The sequence below is a fragment of the Jaculus jaculus genome, chromosome 3 (assembly GCF_020740685.1).
Source record: "Jaculus jaculus isolate mJacJac1 chromosome 3, mJacJac1.mat.Y.cur, whole genome shotgun sequence".
Taxonomy (NCBI): domain Eukaryota; kingdom Metazoa; phylum Chordata; class Mammalia; order Rodentia; family Dipodidae; genus Jaculus; species Jaculus jaculus.
Genome location: NC_059104.1, coordinates 90,941,590 through 90,965,966, shown reverse-complemented (window position 1 = coordinate 90,965,966; position 24,377 = coordinate 90,941,590). Strand labels below are relative to the sequence as shown.

General features: G+C 47.1%; 1 protein-coding gene across 1 annotated transcript in view; it reads right to left on the bottom strand.

The window, feature by feature from the left end:
* Positions 1 to 24,056, bottom strand: part of LOC101600171 (CXADR like membrane protein) — a 107,943-nt gene extending 83,887 nt beyond the window's left edge. The window contains exon 1 of the mRNA XM_045145437.1: positions 23,968 to 24,056. Within this exon, the coding sequence (XP_045001372.1) occupies positions 23,968 to 23,992 (25 nt within the window). The 5' untranslated portion in view covers positions 23,993 to 24,056. The remainder of the gene's footprint in view (positions 1 to 23,967) is intronic.
* Positions 24,057 to 24,377: the final 321 nt, after the last annotated feature.

Genomic DNA, 24,377 nt, shown 5'->3' with positions numbered 1-24,377 from the left:
GATCATCTCAGAGCAAGATGGAGAACAAGCCAGTAGCAGCTGAGGCTCTGGCTTTGGAGCACATGCACTTGTTCATAGCACAAGATTCCTTCGTGGTGGGGGCGACAACGTGGCCCAGCTGTTCTGGGACAGCCTTGTTTCTAGCCTGTTTTTTGAAGCATGTGTTTTCTAGCCAGAGCAGAACACTGATAACTGTAAGGCAGCTTAAGTCTGCATAAAAACACAAGGAACAAGGGAAGCTAAGCGTGGTGGTGCACGGCTTTAATCCCAGCACTTGGGAGGCAGAGGTAGGAGGATCGCTGAGAGTTCCAGGACACCCTGAGACTACATAGTGAATTCCAGGTCAGCCTGAGCTAGAGTGAGACCCTACCTCAAAAAGCAAAAACCACCAAACCAAACAAACAACAACAACAAAAACCACAAGGGAGTGATTGCATTGTGCTGGCTCATTTTAATGTCATCAACTATCAATTGGATTGTTGTGATTAAGGGAAAGAGCACAGGCCTGACAATCAGATGCATATGAATGTATAGTCGGCGAAGTTTCTTTACCCCTGAGAGCCTTGCCATTTTCCTCTGAGAAATGGGAGTTTGCAGTTTTACGGATACAGAAACTGAGGCTCAGGGATAGTTTGCTTAAATAAAGCCTTGGAGTGGATGGATAGCATCATTCCCTCCAGCACATTATTAATATCTGGGCTTAGAATGGAAACTTTTATTAAAATTCCAGTATTGGAGATTGAACCCAGGGCCCTGCACATGCTAGGGAAACACTTTTCCAGTGAGTATAACCTCCCCAGCCCTGGAACCTAAATTTCTAGAAATCTTATTCTTTTCGCCTGAAGTAGAGGCTGGGACCTTATCTTCCCAGCATCTGTTCTTGCATGGAAGTGTACTCTCTCAACCACATTATCCTAGCTCACATTCTCTTTTATTTCTAGCACTAGAAATAGGAAGTAATTCAATCTTTTGTTGCTGTCTAGTGTGTGTAATAGGAAATGCCAATTGCTCCCATCTTCTGTTAACAGAAGCTACATGGTCAAGTGGAAAGGATGACACCAGCAAGGCTGCCTGGACTGAACCACATTCTGCCCCCAACCTGACTCTTTTTCCATCTGGACACTACAGCACTGTCCCTTGTAATACAATATTTCACATCCCTGACATTGGGTCTCCTTGAGCTGTTTTTGTAAGCACTGAAAAAATGAATACACGAGCCTCCCACTTGCTACCTCCTGCCTTCTCTGGAAGATGTATCTGGTCTCTGGGGAGACTGCAATGGATGACCTTGCTGGCTTATCCGTCTTCCGAAGGAGGCCCCTGTGGCTGAGGCAACAACCTAATGCCCTTTATAGTCTCTTTCTGTTGAAGGCCCCATGAGATTTCTTTAATCCAGAAATTAGAAAGCACTTAGGATTTTTTTCTAAACGGTTGTGTGAGAGTTATTTAATTCATACCTTGTTATTCAACCTAGCATTTTTTCCCTTTGGCTTAAGCCATCTGCTTTGTGCTTGTTGTGAAACACGTTGTCATGATCTTGAAAGTACAGGAGTGGAAAGGGGGAGAAAGGGCTTTATATTGCAAAAGTGGTAGCTTTCTCTTCATTTTCAATGCCTCAAAAATCTAGCTGGAAGCATTTCAACTTTGGCTGGATTCTGATTTATTTGGGCCACTGCATTTGTCCGCAAAGGCTGCGGACATATGAGTCTCAGTGTCAACTGGGAACAGAGCTTGATGGGCCCCGTCCATCCAAGAGAGCTTTAAAAGAGGATGGTGTTTGTTTTCTGGATACAGAGTGAGCATGGAGGGGCTTACTCGGAAGGTGTGCATCCTGGTTTCTGACTGCACATGGAAAATTTTAGGTTCATAAATATTTGGGGGTTAGAAATGTTCTGTGCTCAGTAGATAAGGTGTTTGCCACACAAGTGTGAGGACTGAAGTTCAGAACCGCAGTGCCTGTGTAAATGCCAAGTGGCTGTGGAAGCCTGTCATTCCAGCACTGGGGAGGAGGAGGCAGTGACAGAATCTCTGGGGCAAGATGGCTAGCCAGTCTAGCTGAATCCGAGACTCGTAAGTTCAAGGGAAGGAGCATGTCTCAGTCAATAAGGCGGAGACCAATCCAGGAAGAGAGCTGGTGTCTATCTCTGGCCTCCACACACACATACACATACACATACATATGCACCTGCACATACATGGGAAGACTTGTACTTACATATGCAAACCACACACACATACAAAAGAATTGACTCCTATAGCTGTGAGTTACGTTAGGAAGTGTCATCTAGCGTGATGTGCATGAGTATTAAATAAGATAATAAAGGCCAAGCATGAGCTGGGCATGGTGGTGCATGCCTTTAATCCCAGCACTTGGAAGGCAGAGATAGGAGGATCACCGTGAGTTCGAGGCCACTCTGAGACTACATAGTGAATTCCAGGTCAGCCTGAGCTAGAACGAAATCTTACCTTGAACCCCACCCCCCAAGAAAAGAATAAGTAAATAAAAATAAAATGAGATAATATCAGAAATGTCAGCTATAGTACGCAGACAGCTATTTATGTACAGCTGTCAACTGCCTTTTTGTCCTTGTTGAAATGTCATTCTTTTCTTTCTCTGAGGTAGGGTTTCACTCTAGCTCAGGCTGACCTGGAGTTCACTATGTAGTCTCAGGGTGACCTCGAACTCATGGAAATCCTCCTACCTCTGTCTCCAGAGTTCTGGGATTAAAGGTGTGCATCACCAAGCCCAGCTTGAAATGTCATTCTTAAAGTAACGATTGTGATTCTTTTCATGCCCTTTTGCTATTTCTATTATTAGTGAATTTATTATTTATTTACTTATTTTGAGGTAGGATCTCACTCTAGCCCTGGCTGACCTGGAATTCATTATGTAGTCTCAGGCTACCCTCGAACTCATGGCAATCCCCCTACCTCTGCCTCCTGAGTACTGGGATTAAAGGTGTACGCCACCACATCCGGCTGAATCAGCAAGTCTTAAAAGAGGGGAACCTGAGTCATGGCCCCAGACTCCTTGGGTTGGAGTCTACTTTTCAGGCGTAAGAATTTGATGGCAGATTTATTCTTAAACTCAGATGGATGGTTCATGAGGATCCAGAGAAGCCAAATGGGGCTAGAAATGTGGGCTCAGACCTCAGGGTATGGAGAAATCAGGACCACACCAAGCAGGTGCAGTCTTCATTGTGAGGGGCCAACAGGTGCTACCAAATCTGGACTAGAACAGTACCCATCTTCACTCCCAAAGGCTTGCCATGGTCACAGGTGGCTTCCCAGCATCTTTCCTGAATCCTTCTCCCAGTCCCTACATGAAGGTTAGACATTAAAACTTGCATTCCTAAGCTGGAGATGTAGTACACTTGGTAGAATGCTTGTCTAGCAGTTATGAAGTTCCTTGTTCCATCCCTGGCACCATCCAGATGAGGCACAGTGGTGTATGCCTGTCATCCCAGCACTTAGAGGGTGGAGGGAGGCGAATCAGAAGGTCAGGGTTATCCTCAGCTACAAAGTAAGTTTGAAGTCAGCCTGGGATACATGAAATCCTCTTGTTTTGTTTGTATAAATCAATTTCTAGGGATACTGTGGGTTTTTGGATTTACATATTTAAAACTGGAGTGTAGCTAGGCATGGTGGCACATCCCTTTAATCCCAGCACTTGGGAGGCAGAGGTTGGAGGATCTCCATGAGTTCAAGGTCACTCTGATTCCAGGTCAGCCTGGGCAAAAGTGAGACCCTACCTCAAAAAACCAAAAACCAAAACCCAAACAAATGTGGAGTGTAGCTGGATTATAGTGAGGGCTTCATGTATGTGTGTGTGTGTGTGTGTGTGTGTATATGTGTGTGTGTGTGTGTATATATATATATATATATATATATATATATATATATATATATATACACACACACACATACATACATACATACATACATCTACATATATATACACTTATATATATACATACATACAAATATATAGATATATATGTATATCCTAATTGAACAAACTGTATAGTTGAAATACATGCACTTTATCATGTGGCATCCACAGAGCAGCCTTTGGTAACTCAGGCATAAGTCATCTTTACACCAAGCCCCTAGGAAGAACGTCTGTTGGTGCTAAGTGGCTCTGAATGTAAGGAAGGCCAGGCATGCCAAGGTGACAAAGATGTTTGAGCAGGAATACATCCGAGTTTGTATTTCCTTTCTTGGGTTTCCACTGTCTTTATCCGTCCCTTCACTCTGGCACTTTTTTCACTTTCACAGTCACAGAGACCCAGGCTCAAGCCTTGCTTTCTGGCAATGACTAATTGGGTGCCACTGGACAAATCACCTCTCCGAGTTTCAGCAGTTTGCTCCTCTGTGAAATGTAAGCTGTCTCAGAACCATGATGGACATAAGCTCAGTCTACATGCCTGGCACATAAAATGACCTCGATTTATGATGGCTAGCCCTCCGATTGCAATAACCAGGGCAAAAAGTTTAAAGGAGATGGGAGTGCTTTGTTTGGGTGAGAGAAGAGCCAGACAGGGGATACACATGAGAGGGCATCCTTTAGCTTTTTAGAGTCTGTGGGGAGAAAGAGAGTGTGTGGCCATGATGCAACAGAAAAGATGTCATCCCTTAAGCTTTCTGGCCCTGTGTCCATTGGGCAGGTCACTTACACCACTCTGAGCCTCAGTATCCATATTTGGTACATTTCAGGGATCTGTTAATTACATGAAATAAGGAGCATAGGGCCTGTCAAAGACACATGTGGGCCCTTAATTTGCAAGGTGATTGGGGTTACTCATCTTTCTGGCCCTAGCAGGCGGCGGCTGCCTAGAGAGAAGGTTCTGCTCCAGGTAGAGTCGCTCCTTGGGCTGCATTGTCTTAGGGAAGCTCTTGGCAGGCACTGAGCTCCTTCCTGTTCTCCTGTTCAAGTTGGGCAGGGGACCACGTTCCTCAGCAGGATGAGTTTCTGCTGGGTAGAAAGTGGGGCAGACAGACTTGCAAAGGTTTTCAGCGAGTTTACATTTAGCCTAGGTCAGAAAGAACAGGGAGGGGTGGAGACTGCAGAAATGAGTGGATATACTCATGACAAATCTTCTACTGGCAAACTCTACAGCAGCTAGCACACACTTGGTAGGCGAGGGATCATAGTACTTTCTTTCTCAAGCAGCAAAGACTGGCGGTGTTAGAATCAGAAGGACTCCATCTTTGGACTCTGACTTCCATTTCATTGTAACTCTCTGTTCCCCAAGAGTGACCCAATCACCCCTCCTAATTGTCACATTCCTGGAATAACCTGGACCACCTTTTCCAATGAGCACTTCTTTGAAGTGGCCCAAGCCCTGAAGCAAGGTGGGCCACCCAGCAACCAAAGAATCCCAATAACCCACTGCCCCACAAGTACCCACTAGTCTGTAAGGGAAGTGGCTCTGGTCAGAGCTCTTCTCAGGCTTCCCTGAATAGAGCCTGTCTCAGCTGTAGAGCCAGCCTTCTCTCTTGTTTCATTCCCAGCCTTTCCTAACTGGCAGTCTTCTGGAGGCCACACGCAAAGCTACTGAGTAGTTGTGTAAAGGAAGTCTGTAAATCCTGGGGATCTACTCTAGTTGTAAAAAAAAAAAAAAAGATGTGTCCTAAGATGGAAAGGCTGAGAGACAGCCAAGAACAAGGAATGCTTATCAGGGGTACAGAGCAATGTTAACTTATCGTCCCAGAAGCCAGACTGCCTGGATTCATAATCTATGCCTTGCTGCTTCCTTGCCAGCCATATAATCTCTCAAGTAGTAAACCTCTGCAATGCCCAGTATCTTCATTGTCACATGGGATTTTTGATAGACTTGTCATAGAATTAACTAAAATAATGTACACGAAGAGCTTTGCACTTATGAGCTGGAGAGATGGTTCAGCAGTGCTTGCCTGTAAAGCCTAAGGACCGGAGTTCCCAGTTCCCATATCAAGCCAGATGCACGAAGTGGCACATGTGTCTGGAGTTTGTTTGCAGTGGCTAGAGGCCCTGGTACGTCCATTCTCCCCCACCCCCTGACTCTTTCTCTATCTCACACTCTGAAATAAATAAATAAAATATTTAAAAGATTTTCACTCAAAACCTTATTTAATGACTTTTCATTTCTAAACTTTTTCTATTAATATGAGCCATGCAAGGGAGACCAAAAGTTTTCTCATCATGTTTCTGGAGCATCTCTGTACAAAGCTCTAAGCACAAGGTTATAGAAGAAGTGACAGGGACCAAAGTCCAGGCTCCCCTAGAAACACACCAGACAAGCACATTGCTGTAGGTGGAATGTTTGTGAGGCTCCCTCCTTCCACTAAAGCTCCTATGGATAAACCATCCTTAGTGTGATGGCATTTGGGCAAAGCCAGTGGAAGATATAATTTATCTTGAGGGATGGAGGGACCAAGATAGCTTTCAGGCCTTCTTCCCACCACGTGAGGATACAAAAAGAAAAGAGTGGCGATCATCCCACAGGAAGCCCTTACCAAACACTGATCTACCATTCCCTGGTCTTGGACTTCTCAGCTCTTAGAACAGTTAAAAAGAAATTTCTGTTGTTTACAAGCAGTGTGTGATAGTTTATACAGCAGCCTGATGGACTAAGGCAGACATGGACAGGGATAGAAACAGATATTCAGGGGTCAGGGAGAAAGTACAACAGGCTAAGGTGATGGAGTAATGTCTAGCCAGGCAGGCATTCTGGTCAGATGGCAGAGGGCTTTCATGTAAGGGTGCAGTGAGGCAACATTTGCCCTGAACCCTGGAAGGCAGTGTGCCAGTCTTGCAAGGATCTAGGGAAAGGGCATTCCTGGGCATTGGGAGAAGCAAGCGCCAAGACCCTGAGGCAGAGAACACTTGGCATCACCAGGGGCAGAAGTTTGGGCAGGTCAGATTGCACAGGGCCTGGGAAGCCAGGAAATGGTAGTTCTCTGTTCTTGTTGAGGGCAGAGCCGGTGAGAGGGGCTGTGGTTCAAACCTCAACAACGAGGTCCCCAGCTCCTGCCTGGAATGGTAAAAACAAGCCATCCATCCATGGCTGTCCCACCAAGTTAGGCTCCAGGGATCTACATCTTCTGTGTGCAAAAGGATCTGTCCCTGCTCCTTACTGGTCTCTGTCCCCTCCTTCAGGATGAAAACCTGAGGCTCAGAAGATGAGTCCCTCCTGGCTTAGTCACTTTTCCACTGTTATAACAAAATAGTAAACTTGGTGTTGCAGTCAGGTTACATTTCTAGAAGAAAACACCTGGCCAAGAGCAGCTTGTGTGTGGTGGGGGGAAGGTTTATTTTGGCTTATGGACTCTAGGGGAAGCTCCATGATGGCAGGGGAAATCGATGGCATGAGCAAAAGGTGGACATCACCTCCTGGCCAATATCAGACTGACAATATCAACAGGAGAGTGTGCCAACCACTGGCAAGAGGAAACTGGCTATACTACCCATACGCCTTTCCCCAACAACACACTGCCTCCAAGAGGTGTTAATTCCCAAATCTTCATCAGCTGAGAACCTAGCATTCACAACATCAAAGTTTATGGGCGGGAAAGGGGGGAACATCTGAATCAAGCCACCACAGTTGGGTAACATATACACAAAAATGTCTGTTGAAAGTGAGTAACAGGAAATTTCAAGATTGGTGGCTCCCTCAGTTGGGTCTCTGGCAGGTGTTTCCATGATGGGACTGTTTGTAGAGAGAGGTCACATCCTGACGCAGGATGCCAGCAACTCATGTCTCATAAAAAGTGACTACTATAGGAGTAACCAGGGTCCCTCAGTGACTACTTTAATTCTCTCTGAGGGCAGCACCCATTAAAAGTTCTCTGAACGTCCGCGCTTGGGACTTCCTGCGCATGAGCCTGTGTGGCACAAACCGCATGTAAACCATCCCTTCTACCACCAGTCCTCAACACAGCGCCTGAGGTGGGTCGCCCATCCGGCCTGTAGGCTTTGCATGTGTGCTACTTCCGGGGTGAGACAGGGTTGCACAACAGCCCCCAGCCCCACACGTCCCCCCCTCCTCCCCCGGGCTCCAGTCTCTCTGCAGCTCCACATGCCACCCTCACCCACGTGCAGGCAATGCCCTCCAGGGACCTTGCTTTCACCTGCTGGCACCAGTTCTTCTTCCTGGGTTTGCTAAAGCGCCTTCCATCGCACCAACCATCCTTCTCCAAAGCTATTTCCTTTATTGTCAACTCTAAATAGTTTCAAATTGAACCTCCCCTTGTATGACACTAAGTACTATTTTCCTTTTTCTCTGTCAATCTGGTCCCCTCGCCCAGCAGAGTCTACCAGGCTTGGGTCTTGTGTGGCTCCATCTCCACTCATAGGACCAAACCCAGGGAGCTGCTCTCTGACTGAATCCTCTCCTAAGATCCACCTCCAACTCAGGGGACACAACATGTGTGGAAAAATCTGTTATAAAAACCAAGGTCACAGATAGCTCCCCCTCTTGTAGGCAACGTGACAGCTTGATTTCTCGGTGTCAGGGCAGGATTCATGTCACTGTGGAGATCAGCACGGTCTGAAACGGCTCTAACTGAGCCGTGAGCACATCTGTCGCAGGCCTGTCTGTCAGTCATGCCCTTCCCTGGGCTGCCCTTCTTCCCAGCTGCCCACGGGCATGTGACTTGGAACACAAGAAAGCTAACAAGTGAGAGTTTGGCTTCTTTTACTTTGAGTCTGCTCTGCAATCTCAGAAATAAAGATGTCTTTTCCCACCTTGCTTGGTGTTTATTGTTTTAACATGATAGTCAGGTTTTAGAGAAAAGTAAAAAAGGAGGGTGGGGGGGAACTGGAGAGATGGCTTAGTAGTTAAGGTGCTTGCCTGCAAAGCCTAAGGACCCAGGTTCGATTTCCTAGTACCCATGTAATCCAGATGCACAGGAGTTCATTTGTGGTGGCTGGATGCCCTGGGTGCCCATTCTCTCTATCTCTTTCTTTCTTAAATAAATTAAAAAAATATATTTAGCCAGGCATAGTTGTGCACACCTTTAATCCCAGCACTCAAGAGGCAAAGGTAGGAGGATCACCATGAGTTTGAGGCCACCTCAGGCTACATAGTTAATTCCAGGTCAGCCTGGACCAGAGTGAGACCCTACCTTGAAAACCACCCCCAAAAAGTATTTATTTATTTATTTAAAAAATGATGATGATCCCCTCCACCTTCAGGACTCTGAACCAGGTAAGCCAAGGTCTAAAGAAGTTATTAAAGTCTCCGAAGAGCTGACCAACTCTATCTGCTTCCCCCGCCCCCATCCAAGAAATAATTCCACTACCTGTTTCCACCCAAGCCTGGTAACCACTCTGGGAAAGGCCAGACAGGGGTGTCATTCATAGTTTGTTTCTTGTGATGAAGGAGCCAGGCGTGGTTAGGCGTTGCTCTCAGCCTCATTACTCCATCCGCTGGTAACAATGGGGACTGCTACCTGCCAACTGTGTTCCGATGCTCACTGGCTATCTTTATAGGCTGTGACGCCCCAGCCTTGGCCCAATCCATGAGAATAGGCCTGGGGACTGAGGAACTGCACCACCCTGAGAAAAGGTGGGATGGAAGAGCTCAACCATGGTTCACTTAACATTCCCACACCCCAAAGTTTCATCCAGCCTTTCCTTCAGCCTTTCCTTCCAACTTGGACAAATGGAAGACCCTGACTCCTTCCCCACTATGTTTGTAGACTGTCTTTTGTTTTGTTGACCAAGGCCTGTGGTCACTGGAATGCTGTCCCCAACTCAGATAATCCAGATGTGAACCTCCAATTCCTGCAAGCCTGTCATTGGTGACAAGTACTGCTCCAGAGTTTCTCAGATGCCATTTTTGTTTTTGTTGCTTGTTTTTCAAGGTAGCGTCTCACTGTAGCTCAGGCTGACCTGGAATTCATTATGTCATCTCAGGGTGGCCTCGAACTCATGGTGATCCTCTTACTTCTGCCTCCTAAGTGCTGGAATTAAATGAGTGTGCTTCCACAAGTGGCTTGCCATTTTTTTATATGTATATTTATTTATTTGAGAGAGAGGAAGAAGCAGAGAGGAAGAGAGAAAGAGAGAATGGGCAAGCCAGGGCCTCCAGCCACTCCAAACGAACTCCAGATGCATGTGCTCCCTTGTGCATCTGGCTTACATGGGTCCTGGAGAGTCAAATCTGGATCCTTTGGCTTTGCAGGCAAATGCCTTAACCACTAAGCCATCTCTCCAGCCCTACCATTTTATTTTTTTTAACTTCATGGAAATCTTGTAAAAATGCAGATAATGGTTCAGGGAGTGGGAGAGGAGTTGTGGTTAGACCTGAGAGACTGCATTTCATGTGTGTGTGTGTGTGTGTGTGTGTGTGTGTACATGCACAAGCACATGTGCATGTATATAAAGGTACACATGCACATGTGTGTATATGGGTATGGAGGCCAGAGGACAACCTCAGGTGTCATTCTTCAGGCACTGTCCACACTTTTTGAGACAGGGGACAGGATCTCTCATGAACCTGGAAATCACCTCATTAGGCTAGACTGGTTGGCCAGGGAGCCATGGGGAACAGACTCCCTAGCACTAGGGAGACACCCCCAGGCCCAGCTTTTTTACATGGGTGGTGAGGTCGGAGCACAGGTCCTCATGCCTGCAAGGCAAGCACGTTACCCACTGAGCTATCTTCCCAGGCAGACAGGTCTCCTTTCCCCTCGAGCTCCCAGATCTGGGTGTCGCACTGAGAGGGAAGGTGCTCGGGGAATCAGGAGAACAGCTTTCTCCAGACTGTCCAGTTTTCCACACTGAAGATCTTGAAGTCCACCCCCTGAGGAAACCTTCAGTCCTGGGCAAAGGGAGGTAGATGGTGACTACCTACCAAACCAGAAGCCTTTCCCGTGTGGGAAGCAGCCATGTCTCCTGGCAGCTGTCTTTCAAAGGAAGCTAGCTCCTGAGGGTGTACTTGATGAGCTGAGCTGGAGAAGAGGTGCCAGAAGGAGGGAGTGTACAGCCCTGCTCAGTGCTGTGGGGTACAGCTACCACTTACAGGGGGTCCTTGCTATGCAAAGCAGGGGAAAAGCAGTAACTTCAGAACCAGGATACCTGGCTTCCAGTTTTGACTCCACTACTATGTTACAACACAAAAATTGCTTAACCTCACCGATCTTTATCTGCAAAAGGCACGCTGAAAAGACCTGCTCCTCAATGTTCCCATGACAATTACTGGAGTGGGCATGTGTTCTTAAGTGTCTCACCCAAGCTCTTGGGATCACTGGCTGACTTGTGTGTGTGCTTTTTTTTCTGCTTGCTCAGCCTTGGTGAGACCTTGGTCGGGTTGGTGATGAGCAAGGTGGACCCACTAAGGCAGAAAAGCAAAGCAAAGAGAGGAAATGGGTAGTACACTCTGTGCACTGAGGGCAGAGCCCAGAACTGGCCACTCGACCATGCTTAACTCTTTTGCCATTCCCTCCAGAAGACCTAGGACAGACAGAGCAGTTAGTAACCCAGTTCGTGTTGCTTGGCTGGCCTTGTTCACAGCAGAGGCTGAAGTTCAAGACAATATTAGAATTTTTTAACAAAACCCGCAAAATCACACACCTTAAAACTTAGAAATAAGCCAGCCAAGTCTGTGAAGGCTGAACAGGTGCTGGCGACAGAGCAGGAGGCAGAGCACTTCCGCATCAGCGATCCCACACTCCCTGCCCCGCACCGCTGCAGCTGGGCCACTTCGCACCATCACGCTCCAGGGCTCACCAGGGTGAGTGGCCTTCAGGGCTTTGACTTTGAGGCTGGCCAGAAAGGCCCCTCTACACACCTGCACATGTCCCCATCATCTTTGGTTCCACACCTCAATTATCATCCCCTCTTTTGGGCCTTTCTGATGATAATTCCTTACTGAAGATACTCTTGGGAGAGGTAACATCTTGACTTATATTCATTAAAGTGTCCCTTTATTCCTGCTTAATTCACTTTCAAATATTTAACATGTGCCAGCCAGTGTACTTGGAATTCCCTGCCTGTGATCAGAGAAAAGACCTTGACTGCTACCATAACATGGCTGAAGCTATTGGAAAGTTGTGAACAATGTACTCTGGGGGTGCAGTGCTCTCTCCCTTCCTCGGGAGTCAGGGAAGGCTTTGCAGATGAGGCCATGTTACAGGATGGAAGGAGCTGGTCCATGGGGAAGAAACTCTAGGAAGGGAAGAGCAGCCAGCGGATGGGTGCATGACAAGGTAAGGGTCCTAAGCAAAGCACCACTGTGAGCTTAGGCCCAGTTGACAGCAAAGCCTTCAGAAGTGGGTCCCCTCTAGAGACCATGGGGTGAGTATTTGGAAAGGAGAGGAAAGAAAGAGGCAGCACACAGAAGAGGACCATTCACATCTCTCCCCATGCGCGCTCTCTCTCTCTTCTGTGTCCCCACACCCAAGAGCAGGTCCTGTGGGAGGAGCAGGGAGAAGTTCAGTTACAGTGACAGCATGCAGGGGACAGACACCTGGATTCCTTGGGGCCTAGAAAGCTGCAGGGCTCCAGGAACAGGGTGTGAGAGGTAGTAGAACAGAGATGGTGGCTGTGGCGAGGCAGCCTTGATTTAAGTTTTTCTTCTGTGGAGAGTGGAGGGAGGCAAGACGGAGCCCACTGCCTGTGGCTATGTGATGCAGGACGAGAGATGGGACTCCCCTGAGAGGAAAGCAGATGGGTCCCAGGCCTCAGAGGACAACACACTCCACCAGCCTGGCTCTAGAATGCACACTGACTAGGAATTCTAGGCCTGCAGGAATCTGGGACATCAGCTCAGACCTCTTTTGTAGGGAGAAAAATCACTCTTTGCTGCTTGGGTCAATGGAAAAAACATGTTTTTCTTCTCACCTTGCGGCTTTCCTTTCCTCACAAACTCAAAAAGGAAATGTAGCTCAACACATCTTGGATTGGGGTGTTGGGCTCTTCAGAGTCTAATTTTAGTTGGGACATGAGTGTCTGAGGACACAGGAACCTGTAGTTCTGTGTGAGATGGTCTCCATGTGTGTGTCAGTGATCCTGTTCTGTGTCAGGATCCAGTCAATGATGGATCAAATATATGAGACAGTCCATATATCTCCTAGTGACGTGATGTCCACCTTCTTTCCATAGCTACGCTCTACGATGTCTGAATAGGGACGGAATCACTTAGTGATATTATTTCTCAGAACATACTCCTGTTGCTAGGTGACACATGTATGTTACCCACGCTGCCTCTTCGTTCTCATCCTCCCTTGTCAATAGTGAAGCAGAATGCAAACAGCCATTATCTATGCTCAGGATTACTTCTGAGGACAGAAGACCTGACCTCTTATACCTCACTTTCCTAACATGTAAAATAAAAATAATAGCAGCCACACAAATTGTTGTAAAGATACAAAAAAAAATTACCTGGATGAGCATCTCTTGTCATGACAGTTCCTCCATAAAACATGACTTGATTGTGAAAGTAGAAATACACCAACCAGCCGGGCATGGTGGCACTTGCCTTTAATCCCAGCACTCAGGAGGCAGAGGTAGAGGTAGGAGGATCACTGTGAGTTTGAGGTCACCCTAACACTGCAGGGTGAATTCCAGGTCAGCCTGGGTTACAGTGAGACTCTACCTCAAAAAACCAAAAAAAAAAAAAAAAAAAAAAGGGCTGGAGAGATGGCTTAGCGGTTAAGCGCTTGCCTATGAAGACTAAGGACCGTGGTTCGAGGCTCAACTCCCCAGGACCCATGTTAGCCAGATGCACAAGGGGGCGCATGCATCTGGAGTTCGTTCGCAGTGGCTAGAGGCCCTGGCGTGCCCATTCTCTATCTATCTATCTGACTTTCTCTATCTCTGTCACTCTCAAATAAATAAATAAATAAATAAATAAATAAATAAATAAAAAGAAAAGAAAAGAGAAAGAAGCACACCAACCAGTTTTTGCCCAAGCTGGGGCCCTCCATGCTGCACAGGCACAAGGGAACTTGTAGCAGAGCAGGACAAAGTGCCGGAAAGAAGACTTACAGGCTCTGGTGTCCCTCCATGCTAAATAGCACAGAAATGGCGATCTTGCCCACAGCTAAATAGTACAAAAGGCTATTCTCTCAGAGCAGCTGGAGACAGATGGACCGCAGATGAGCCCAGGAGTCTTAAGAGGTCCTGGAGCAGGGTGATAGTCCCCAAAGGACACTAGGAGACTTGCCTGTGGGGTAAAGGCATAGCAGTGGCCATTGGAGGATTGCCTGGGTCAGCTGACTCCAAAAAGGCCCACCAAACAGCCGTGGGCTGACACTCTTCCGAGCAAAGACAGTCATGGTATTAACAACCGACCTTCATTACCTCTGTCCACTATACAGCAAGCAGGGAGCTAAAACTCGATAGGCTTACTTCATTTAATTTTCACCCCCCCAACACAAAAATCGCCCTGACATTGTCATTAAATGTAATGACTGCTAAGAAAACTAAGGTCAAGGAGGTAAAGGAGTCAAGCAATTATGAAATACCCAGTCTGCTCATGCCAGGACCAGGGACCCCAGGGGACCAGGCTCTTCCAACGGTCACTCCGCGGCTGGTCCAGGAGGTCTTGTATGCTTTCCCTCTGCTCTTCCCTTGAAGAGTGATTGCGAATAATTGGAACTGTCATTGGGAGTAATGAGAAGTGACAGAGGTTGGGTTAGAAGGCTTATTGCTCCAAGCCTGACAATCCTCACAAACCCAAGCCTAAATTTAAACAATGAAGTCACAAAGCAATTTCTCTCTCAGGGATTTGAGTTTTTCCTCCCCCCAGCCCCCCAGAAAAGAAATAAGAATGTCGGAAGCGGGGTCTTAGTTCCACACAATGGATCTCTTTTGGAACAGAAAAGTCCCTTAGGTGGAGGAATATCATATAAACCCTAGGTGAGGAGACTTCCATCCTTAATGAACATGTCTGAATTCACTGATGCTATTCTGTCTTCTCAACCTCCCAGGAGGCAGGAGGCAATGGCAGGCCTCTGTCGCTGGCAGGTTGTGAGGAAGAATGACACAATAGGCTTCAATAGGCAAGGACACTGGGAGAGTGTCAATCCCTCCAGGAAGCACTGGCAGCATGCCAAGGACACACACTGATTAATCCACCCTTTCTGGTGCTGATGGGGTGACCGTTGCCGGGCGCTGCTAATTTAGCACCAACCTCGCTAACGTGCGCGTGCTGTGAGGGACCGCAGATCAGAGTCCCCGAAGACCCTGCCTCTCAGACAGCACGTAATTACGTGGCCTCTCCCTGGAATTGCTAGAAACCTCCGCAAGTCCCTCATGCCTGCTCCCCCCATGTGTGCAAGCCCCCACCTACAAATGCCTCCCCCCACTGCTGAGTTCCTGGGTGTAGGAACTGCGTCTTTCCTATAATCAGTGTTGGAGCGTACATAGCTCAGGGACTGCACACTCTTCGGTAATTGTTTTGTGAGGGAGACAGTGTGAATGAAGAAGGAGCTGTGAAGGCTAAAGAGCCCTCAAGGAGAGCAATGACTTGCTGCTGCCATCCTTGACCCAGAGAAGGCTCAGAGAGGCCTCTCTGTAGAGAAGCAAATGCTCAGAGAGGCAGCTCTGTAGAGCAGAAAGGGCTCAGAGAGAAGGCTCTGTAGAGCAGAAAGGATTCACAGAGGCTGCTATGTAGACATCAAGTAGCTTTAGCTTAGCTTTTCACTCAGCTCTTTCTTTTCTTTTGGTTTTTCGAGGTACGGTCTGGCTCTAGCCCAGGCTGACCTGGAATTCACTATGTAGTCTCAGGGTGGCCTTGAACTCATGGAAATCCTCCTTCCTCTGCCTCCCAAGTGCTGGGATTAAAGGCGTGTGCCACCACGCCTGGCCTCACTTGGCTGTGTCTAAGCCTTCCTCCTCCCCCTTGTCCTTCCCTTCCTCTTCCTCTCTTCCCTCTATCTTGTTCTTCTCGGCTTTCATGACCTAACCACCACAGATCCCCTTTGCTATATGATTAGAAAACCTCTAACATTCCATACCAAATGAGGGGCTATTCTGAAGACATTTGCCTATTTTCTCCTCTCAGTAGGGACCTAAAGGAGACGGCTTTCTACCCTGCCTTCTCCCGAGACAAAGAAGTTTCCAGCCTTATCACAGCCAGACTTTGGCTGAGGAGACACACAGTGATCCAGCAGACTGCCACTCACAAAATAAAGGTTTCATTTCAGTGTGCTTCCCCATTCTGGTCTGTAGGGTGCCAAAGGAAATAAACTTTTATTTTTTCCAGAATCCAGACGATTGGGAAGCTCAGAGAACCAGATTCTTTTTGAAGGGTAGGAGGATACAGTTTGCATTCTTTCTTTAGGATATAAGGAGCCCCTAAAACAAAAATTTAACTAGCAAAAGGAGCATGCAGGCAAATCATACAATCCCCAAACCTTCACAGTCTACAGCCTCAAGACTTTGTACTAAGGGAGGCTCCTGTGACAGACCCCAAAGCAGGGCACACGGCCTCTCCAAGCACCTCCAGGAGAGCAAGGGTCCTCTGACCCATCAGAAGGAACCAGGGTGCACAGAGGATGTGTGGTCACGTGCTTAGAAACAATAGTCATGCATGCAGCGGGGAAAGGGGCTGGGTGAAAACGTTCCAATGGGTTTTTTCCACTTGAGGGTTTACGGTTTGGCTTCTTGTCTATGTGGCCTCTGCTCCATCCAGCCCCTCTCATCTTGGTTGTGTGTCAGGAGAACAGGGGTTTGGAGGCAACAAGATTAACATACAAAAGGTGGTGATCACATCCAAAAGACTGGAAACCTTCTCAATGCTGGCTACATATAACAAATAAGCATGCTCAGAACACCAACAACAACAACAAACCCACAATATCCCAAGGGTGCTAGGTCTACAAAGGGCCATGAGGCTCATAGCTCAAAGCTTTTGGGCTGTACGTCTTTTCCAGCTCGCTAGCCCATCTTGGGAGTGTCTTTCTCCCTTGTATAAACTGTGTCTGTTTCTATTACCTTACTATGTGTCTCTGGCATAATTCATTGTTAACAGACACAAGAACCTGAATATTTCAAGTGTGTGGCCTCTAGGGGACTCAGACCTGCGCATACCTATGGTGATTCACTTAATACAGTAGCACTGAGCCTTGTCTATAGAAATACTGTGTCTCTCTTGGTAAATGGAAAACATACCAGTCTTCTAATGTTCTTGCTCACTGTTTCCTTTTCTGTTGTTGTTTTTGTTTTTTAATTTAATTGTATTGATTTATTTGAGGGAGAGAATGGGTGCACAGGGCCTCCAGCCATTGCAAACTAACTCCAGATACATGCACCACCTTGTGCATCTGGCTTACATGGGTCTTGGGGAACCGAACTGAGGTCTTTTGGCTTTGCAGGCAAACACCTTAACTGTTAAGCCATCTCTCCAGCCCTGTTTGTTTTTAATATTTTTATTTATTTAATTACAAGGAGAAAGAGAGAGTGTGTGAGAGAAACGGAGAGAATGGGCACATCATGGAACGTTGCCACGGCAAATGAACTCCAGACACACGTGCCACTTTGTGAATCTGGCTTTATTTTACTTACTAATTTTTTCTTCTTGAATCTGGCTTTATATGGGTAATGGGAAATTGAATCAAGACAGTCAAGCTTTGCATGCAAGTGCCTTTAACTGCTAAGCCATCTCTTTAGTCTTGTTGTTTTGTACCAAGTCTACTCTGTAGCCCATTCCTGAACTCACAACTTAGGCCAGGCTGGGCTTGAACTCAGTGATCCGCCAACCTCATGCTTCCAAGTGCTGTGATATTAGGTGTGGGCTACCACACCAGCTCTGACAAGGTATTTTTGATTTCACGTTTCCTGAGTCTGTTTATTTGTAAAATGGAGCAATAATGACATTTATTCTCAAATCATCTCTTGATGATATAGACTATGCTCATGTACTTTGTACAAACGTAAGAGATCTATCCAGGTATAATAGTGTGACCTGCAACCCCAGCACTCAGGAGACTCAGATAGGAAGATCACTCTGAGGTCAAGGCCATCCTGGGCTCCAGAGATAGACCTTGTCTCACAATAAATGAAAGAGAGAGAGAGAGACAGAGAGAAAGAAACTAAGGGTAATATTCCTACTAAAACGATCCTTTCTTGGGATATTATAAATAAACTAGTAACATACAACTCAAATTTCAAACCCTGACACAAATCCAAATCCATACAAAGAACCCATTAAGCATGGGCACATGTTGTTATGTATAAATTTTGTGTTAATTTAGAAAAGATAATATTCAATGCTTGCAAATAGTTTCATACAACAGACCCTCAACACTCGAAGTTTCTCCTGCAGGTCCATGCTAGGTGTTACTTTGTAGGGAACTCTACCTACATTAAGTCCTTTTGTTAAGTATTTCCATTATAACCTTCCTGAGCAAAAAGTTCTGGTCATCACCCTGACCTTGAATACGGTCTTGGCTCATAGAGCCACAGGCAGTTCAAGGATGGGGGTCACTACTGCTTTGTTCATATGGCTTAGTTGGCTCTTCTGGGTTTATAATCACATGCCACTCATAAGAGTGGGCGATACCTGAAATAAGTCAAATAAGCATGTGACACCTGTGTGTTCTTAATTATGCCTCTGTTCTGACCAGCTATAAATTAAGTTAAAATTAAAAGTAAATTCAGAATTAAAAGAGTCAGAGAATGGTAACAGTATAAAGCAACTGAGAGATAACCTTATTGTAATGTTCCTGCTTATTGAGGAAGAAATTGAAGGTAGGGAGGTATGAAGTACCCTGAAGTACACAGCAAAGTTCTAAAGGAACAAGAGCCACTGATTTCCAATCTTGTTCTCATATGCACAAAACCCCATCTTTCAACCTTAGGGTATTCATTCCTTGTTTCAAAACACATCAAACATGACACTTCAGAAAGTTTCCAAGATTTCCAGTTATGATGGCTAAATTGAAATGTTACGACATCTGCCCTATTTTTCAAGTAATTTCTCAACATGAAAACCATTCCAATTATTCAGCATTTAGTTCATTTGACTGAAGGATGGGAAGAGCAACTCTGATCTTTAAACTGACCACATGAGCTGAAAAAGGAAGGAAACACATTTTTCTATTTCAAGAATGTATCATAGGACATGTGATAGAATTAAGGTTCCAGTTTTGGCCTTTTCACTAATGTAGATGTATAACCTTAGCTAAATCTCTTTGAAATTTGGTAAAAGAAGGGGTAGGTTTATATAAAAGTTGAATTTGGGTCCTAAGGAAACCTACCAGGAGGTCTATGAGCACCTAGAAATCACTGGCAAAATTTGATGTGTAAGTGTTTTCTAGGAAGTGGGTCTGTGGTTTTTCCTTTCTTGTTTGGTGTGTGTACATGTGCACGTATGCATGTACTCACAGATGCGTGTGCCCTGGGCCTGTTTTCTTGAGATAGTCTCTCATTCAACCCAGAGTTGTTATTTACCCCATTTTTTTCAGTCAGCAAGCTCCAGTGATTTTTCTGGTCTTTGCTCCTCCACCTCCACAGGACTGGGGTTAAAGATGCACATGGCTGCGCCCAGTTGGTTTCATGGGTGTTGGGGAATTTAACATGGGTGGTCTGAAGACTTCATCTTTGCACAGCAAGCGCTCTTAGCCACTGAACCATCTCACCAAGCCCCAACTTTTGTGCTTTTTTTCTTTTAAAAAATAGTTATTTATTTGAGGGAGAGAGTGGGGGGGCAGATAGAGAATGGGCATGCCAGAGCAGGCATCACTTTGTGCATCTGGCTTACATGCATACTGGGGAATTGAACTTGTATCCTTAGACTTCACAGGCAAGCACCTTAACCACTAAGCAATCTCTCCAGCCCAGTTTTGTGCTTTTAACTAGATTCTCAGAATAGCCTGGGGTTTAAAATATTTAAGAACCAGTGATTCAAGTAGTTATTTAATTTTTACCCAGTTATGACCATCTTCGTACCTTTAAAAATGTCTATCTAGTTCATTATCATTATGTACTTTGATAAAATACACTGATGTGTTACTCTGATAAGCATAAGACAAAAATCATATGGGACCAGACATGAGCTGAGTGGCATGACAGATCATTATTGTGACCATCACCACCAATGTGGAAAGATGAGGGAAGGACATGGGATCTGTCACTGCACTGTAGACCATAGACTATGCACACATGCCTTCCTCAAGCTCACTGTCTGAGAAACCAAGCTTCTCAGAATGAAGTATTTGCACAAAGTATTAAAAGCAATCAGTACTGGGCTATAGATACAGGTCAGTAGTAGAGCACTTTAGTTAGCATGCATGAGGTCATGGGTTTTGTCTTGAATGCTTTTTCCCCAAAGTTAACCTAAAAGTTAACTTAAAAATAAACCAATGAGGTTGAAGAGATTGCTTAGTGATTAGGGCCCTTGCCTGTGAAGCCTAAGGACTCATGTTTGACTCTCCAGGTCCCACATAAGCCAGATGCACAAAGTGATGCAAGGTCGCACATGCACACAAGGGGGCACACATGTCTGGACTTCGGTTGCAGTGGCTAAGGCTCTGGTGTGCCTCTCTCACTCTTTCTCTCTTGCATAACAACAAAAAAGGCCAGTCTGTTGTGTTTGCCTCAAAAACAAAAAAACAAAAGGTAAGAGAGCTCCTAAAGATTTTTGAAAGAAAGGTTATAGCCTCAAAAATATTTTTGTTTTGTTTTTTCTCAAGGTAGGGTCTCGCTATACCCCAGGTTAGAATTCACTATGTAATCTCAGGCTGGCCTCAAACTCATGGCAGTTCTCCTAACTCTGCTTCCCAAGTGCTGGGATTAAAGGCGTGTGCCACCATGCCTGGGTCTCACAGATATTTTGAATTCAATATCCTCCATCCCTGGGCCACCCTTTTTTTTTTTTTTTTTTTTTTTTTTTGGTTTTTGAGGTAGGGTCTCACTCTAGTTCAAGCTGACCTGGAATTCACTATGTAGTCTCAGGGTGGCCTTGAACTCACGATGATCCTCCTACCTCTGCGTCCCGATTGCTGGGACTAAAAGTGTGCGCCACCATGCCCAGCCTCCCTGCCCCATTTTATAGACAAGAATCAGAACCAGAATCCAAAGAGCTTACCAACCCATTTTTGCTTCCTCACTGCCCCACAAGGTAGCAGTGTGCATGGCGTGGGTACAATGTGGGCCAGAGATCAGACAGGACTCAGACATAACAGCTATTACCAAGGCCAGAATAGACATTAAAACAGAATAATGAGGACTTGAGCGGGGGACAGGGGTGGGAAGGGGCTGGGCCCCCTTTTCTCAGTTCCTGAACTCAGAGCACTCAGCCATTAGCAGGTCCAGAAAGCAAGGAGTGAACTGTTCATCCTTGTTCAGACTATGAACTCTCTCAGCCCTCCTAACTCCCCAGCGATACTGTGCATTCTATACAAACAAGGCTCAGATGGAGTCCACCATGGTGAGATACAGCACAAGATGCTTTGGGGAACCAGTGGAATCCATCATGGTGAGATATAGCACAAGATACTTTTGGGGGGCTAGTGGAGTCCACCATGGTGAAATATAGCACAAGATGCTTTTGGGGGACCAGTGGAGCCCACCACGATGAGAAGTAGCACAAGATGTTCTTTGAAGGAAGTGGAAGATGTACATATTCGTGCAACTCTGGGTTTTCATACTGGCTCTGCATGACTCAAAGACGCTGGGAAAAAAGGGTGGGGCTAATTCAGCCACAGAACTGCCTTCCCTGTGGGATCTAGGCCCATGTGGGGTGCCACTTAGGGAGACGTTCCTCTGGTATCATTCACTCCCTTTGGATGCCTGTCTTTCACCTTTTTTTCCTCTTGAGGTAGGGTGTCACTCTAGTCCAGTCTGACCTGAAATTCACTATGGAGTCTCAGGGTGGCCTCAAACTCACAGTGATCCTCCTACCTCTGCCTCCTGAGTGCTGGGACAGTTTGGGAAACTCAGAATCAGGATGTCATAAGCCTGAGTGTGTCTGACAATGACCTGGGTATAAATGACAAAGATTCACCTTTTCCTTCCCTTCTCCCTGGTTTTTAGTTTGTAATAAGTTTATAAGGATGGACCCAAGAAAGAAACCAGGCAGAGAATCAACCCAACAGGCTACCATCTCATCAGAGGACTGGCTAGACCAAGTAAGGGCTCAATACAGAAGGAACTGTTACATCAGGAGCATCTCTTGATCCCTGCCTCAATCAGATCCTCTTTGCTCATGAGCAGAAAGGATGACTATGACCAAGGGTCACAGCCAGGCCTGCCAGCTGATTTCAACCGACCACATGGACCAAAGTCACTTTCCACTTTCCACTGTATACAACCTAACTTCAAATCCAATGTCTTCTAATTATGAATTTTCTGCCTTGAGCAAGTTACCTGACCTCAGTAACCCTGCTTTCACTTGCAAAATGAAGTTAGTCATGGGTGGTCAGTAAGGTTGACATGCATAGAGGAGATAGCAGCAATGCACACGTAAAGTGCTCAGAATAACAAGGACTTGATGAAGGCGCCTAACTTCTCATGAGGCAATTTTGTGGTTTGATTCCATGGACCATTTGGTCATTGGTAGCTTAGTGGTCAAGGCAAGCAAGGGTCACGAAAGCGCCATCTAGCTATGCCAGATGTGCTCAGGAGCAGGGCTGTCATCAGCCAGCATTTATTTCAAAGGGCTTGGAAAAGAAACCCTCCGCCTCCCTACTTGAGCAATAGCTTGAATAAGTCCTGCTCTTCTTTGCTGAAGCTTAGGTAGCTGCCAGCCTGGGAGGTGGGACTCAGGCATGCCAGCTCCTTTACAAAGTTTCAATGAAAGACCAAGAGCTCTGGCCAGTGTGGCTCTTTAGTTCTCCTTCACTTTTGCTTGCTGGTTCTTTTAAGTGTTAGTGCCCACTTAACTTCTGGCATTATTGGCTGTCAGGGATGAAGGGACCCTTTTGTTTGAGAGCTAAAGAAATAAAGCCCTGCATAGGAAGTTCGAGGTCACCTGGCTAGTGAGTTCAAATCCACTGACTACTTCTGTGACCTGTTGACCACCAGTGGCCCACCCTTCAATCTTCTGAACTCCAGCAAACTGGGTCTTGATTCCAGATGGACACCACCCTTGCTTCCTTGATAGAAGCTGTGACTTTTGTTCAGTGTAGGTCTTCTCTTGTCTGCCCGCCCTGGTCCCTCACAAATTCACACTCCTCTGGCTTCACATATAACTGCTGTGCCCAGTCCTGCAAACCTGACTGGGTCTAGTCCAGGCAAGTCAGCCTGTGCCTCAAGGAGACCAGCCTGGGTGCCCCTCATCTGAAAGGACCACTCAGGACGCTCTTTCTGCCCGGAGCTGGACTCAGGGTAAAGAAGTGGCCGCTCTTTCTCTTGGTTGCCTGCTCTGCCCCCATCTATTGGGGCCCTCCGTGCTCCCTGGGCCCAGGCTCCCTCAGTCCAGCGCCCACATTCCCATTCTCCCCTGTTCTCTCTCCTTCCTTGTCTTTCCCTTTCTCTCCACCCTGGGGTCGCTTTCAGCCTTGGAACTTCTGCGGGTCACCTGGCTTCTAGGTGATCCCTGAGCCCTGTTTCTCTGCCTCTCTCCTCCTTCCCTTCCTCTTTTCTCTCTCCTCCTTCTCCCTTCCTCTTATCCCTCAGCACATCTGTTTCTAATCTGAGTGCTCAGAGGCGTCTGTTTGAAACAAAAAAAAAAAGCTCCCCCAACCCTCCGAACATGACACAAAAATCCCCGGGTGAACCTTCCCTCCCCCAATTCTCCACTTTGCCCAGATACTGCCAAAACCAAACGCGGCGCTGCGAAGTGCCCTCCACACCAAAGGCTCTCCACCAAACTCAACCAGGAAACGCCCCCGCTCCGCAGCCCGCTCCAGAGCCCAGATGTGTGAGACATTTCGATGGCCGACTGGGCGGTCCTCCGCTGCCAGATGCGCTCCTCCGTGGCGCGGAGGCAGGGACCGAGGGACTGCCGCACTCCGGGGGCTGTGGACGCAGCCGAAGGCTCGGCGGGGTTTGCCCCGGACCATCTCTACTCCAGCCCTCCCCTCGACACTTACCTAGCAAGAAGGGGAGGAGGAACATCCCGATCCCTGGACGCGGGCACGTCCCCGCGGCGCTGCCTGGCTGCCGGGCGACCGGGCGACCGGGCGCCGCCGACGGACCTCGGGCGAGCAGGGCGCGGCGCCTCGGGGTGCGCGCGGAGGGCTGCAGCCATGTGCGGCGCGGGAGCCGGCCCCGCCGCGCCCTGCGCCCGGCTCCCCGCGCGCTGCGCTCTGGCCGCCGAGGGCTTCTCGCTCTCGCCCGGACGCAAGCCGGGCCCAGGGTCGGGGAGGAGAAGGCTTGGCAGCAAGGAAGGCGCTACCGCTCCATGGAACACTTTTCCCTGTTTGGAAAGAAAACCGAGTGGAGAAAGAGAGAGAGGAAAAAATTGAGCTGAAACCACATGGTTGCCTCCTACCGCAGCCCC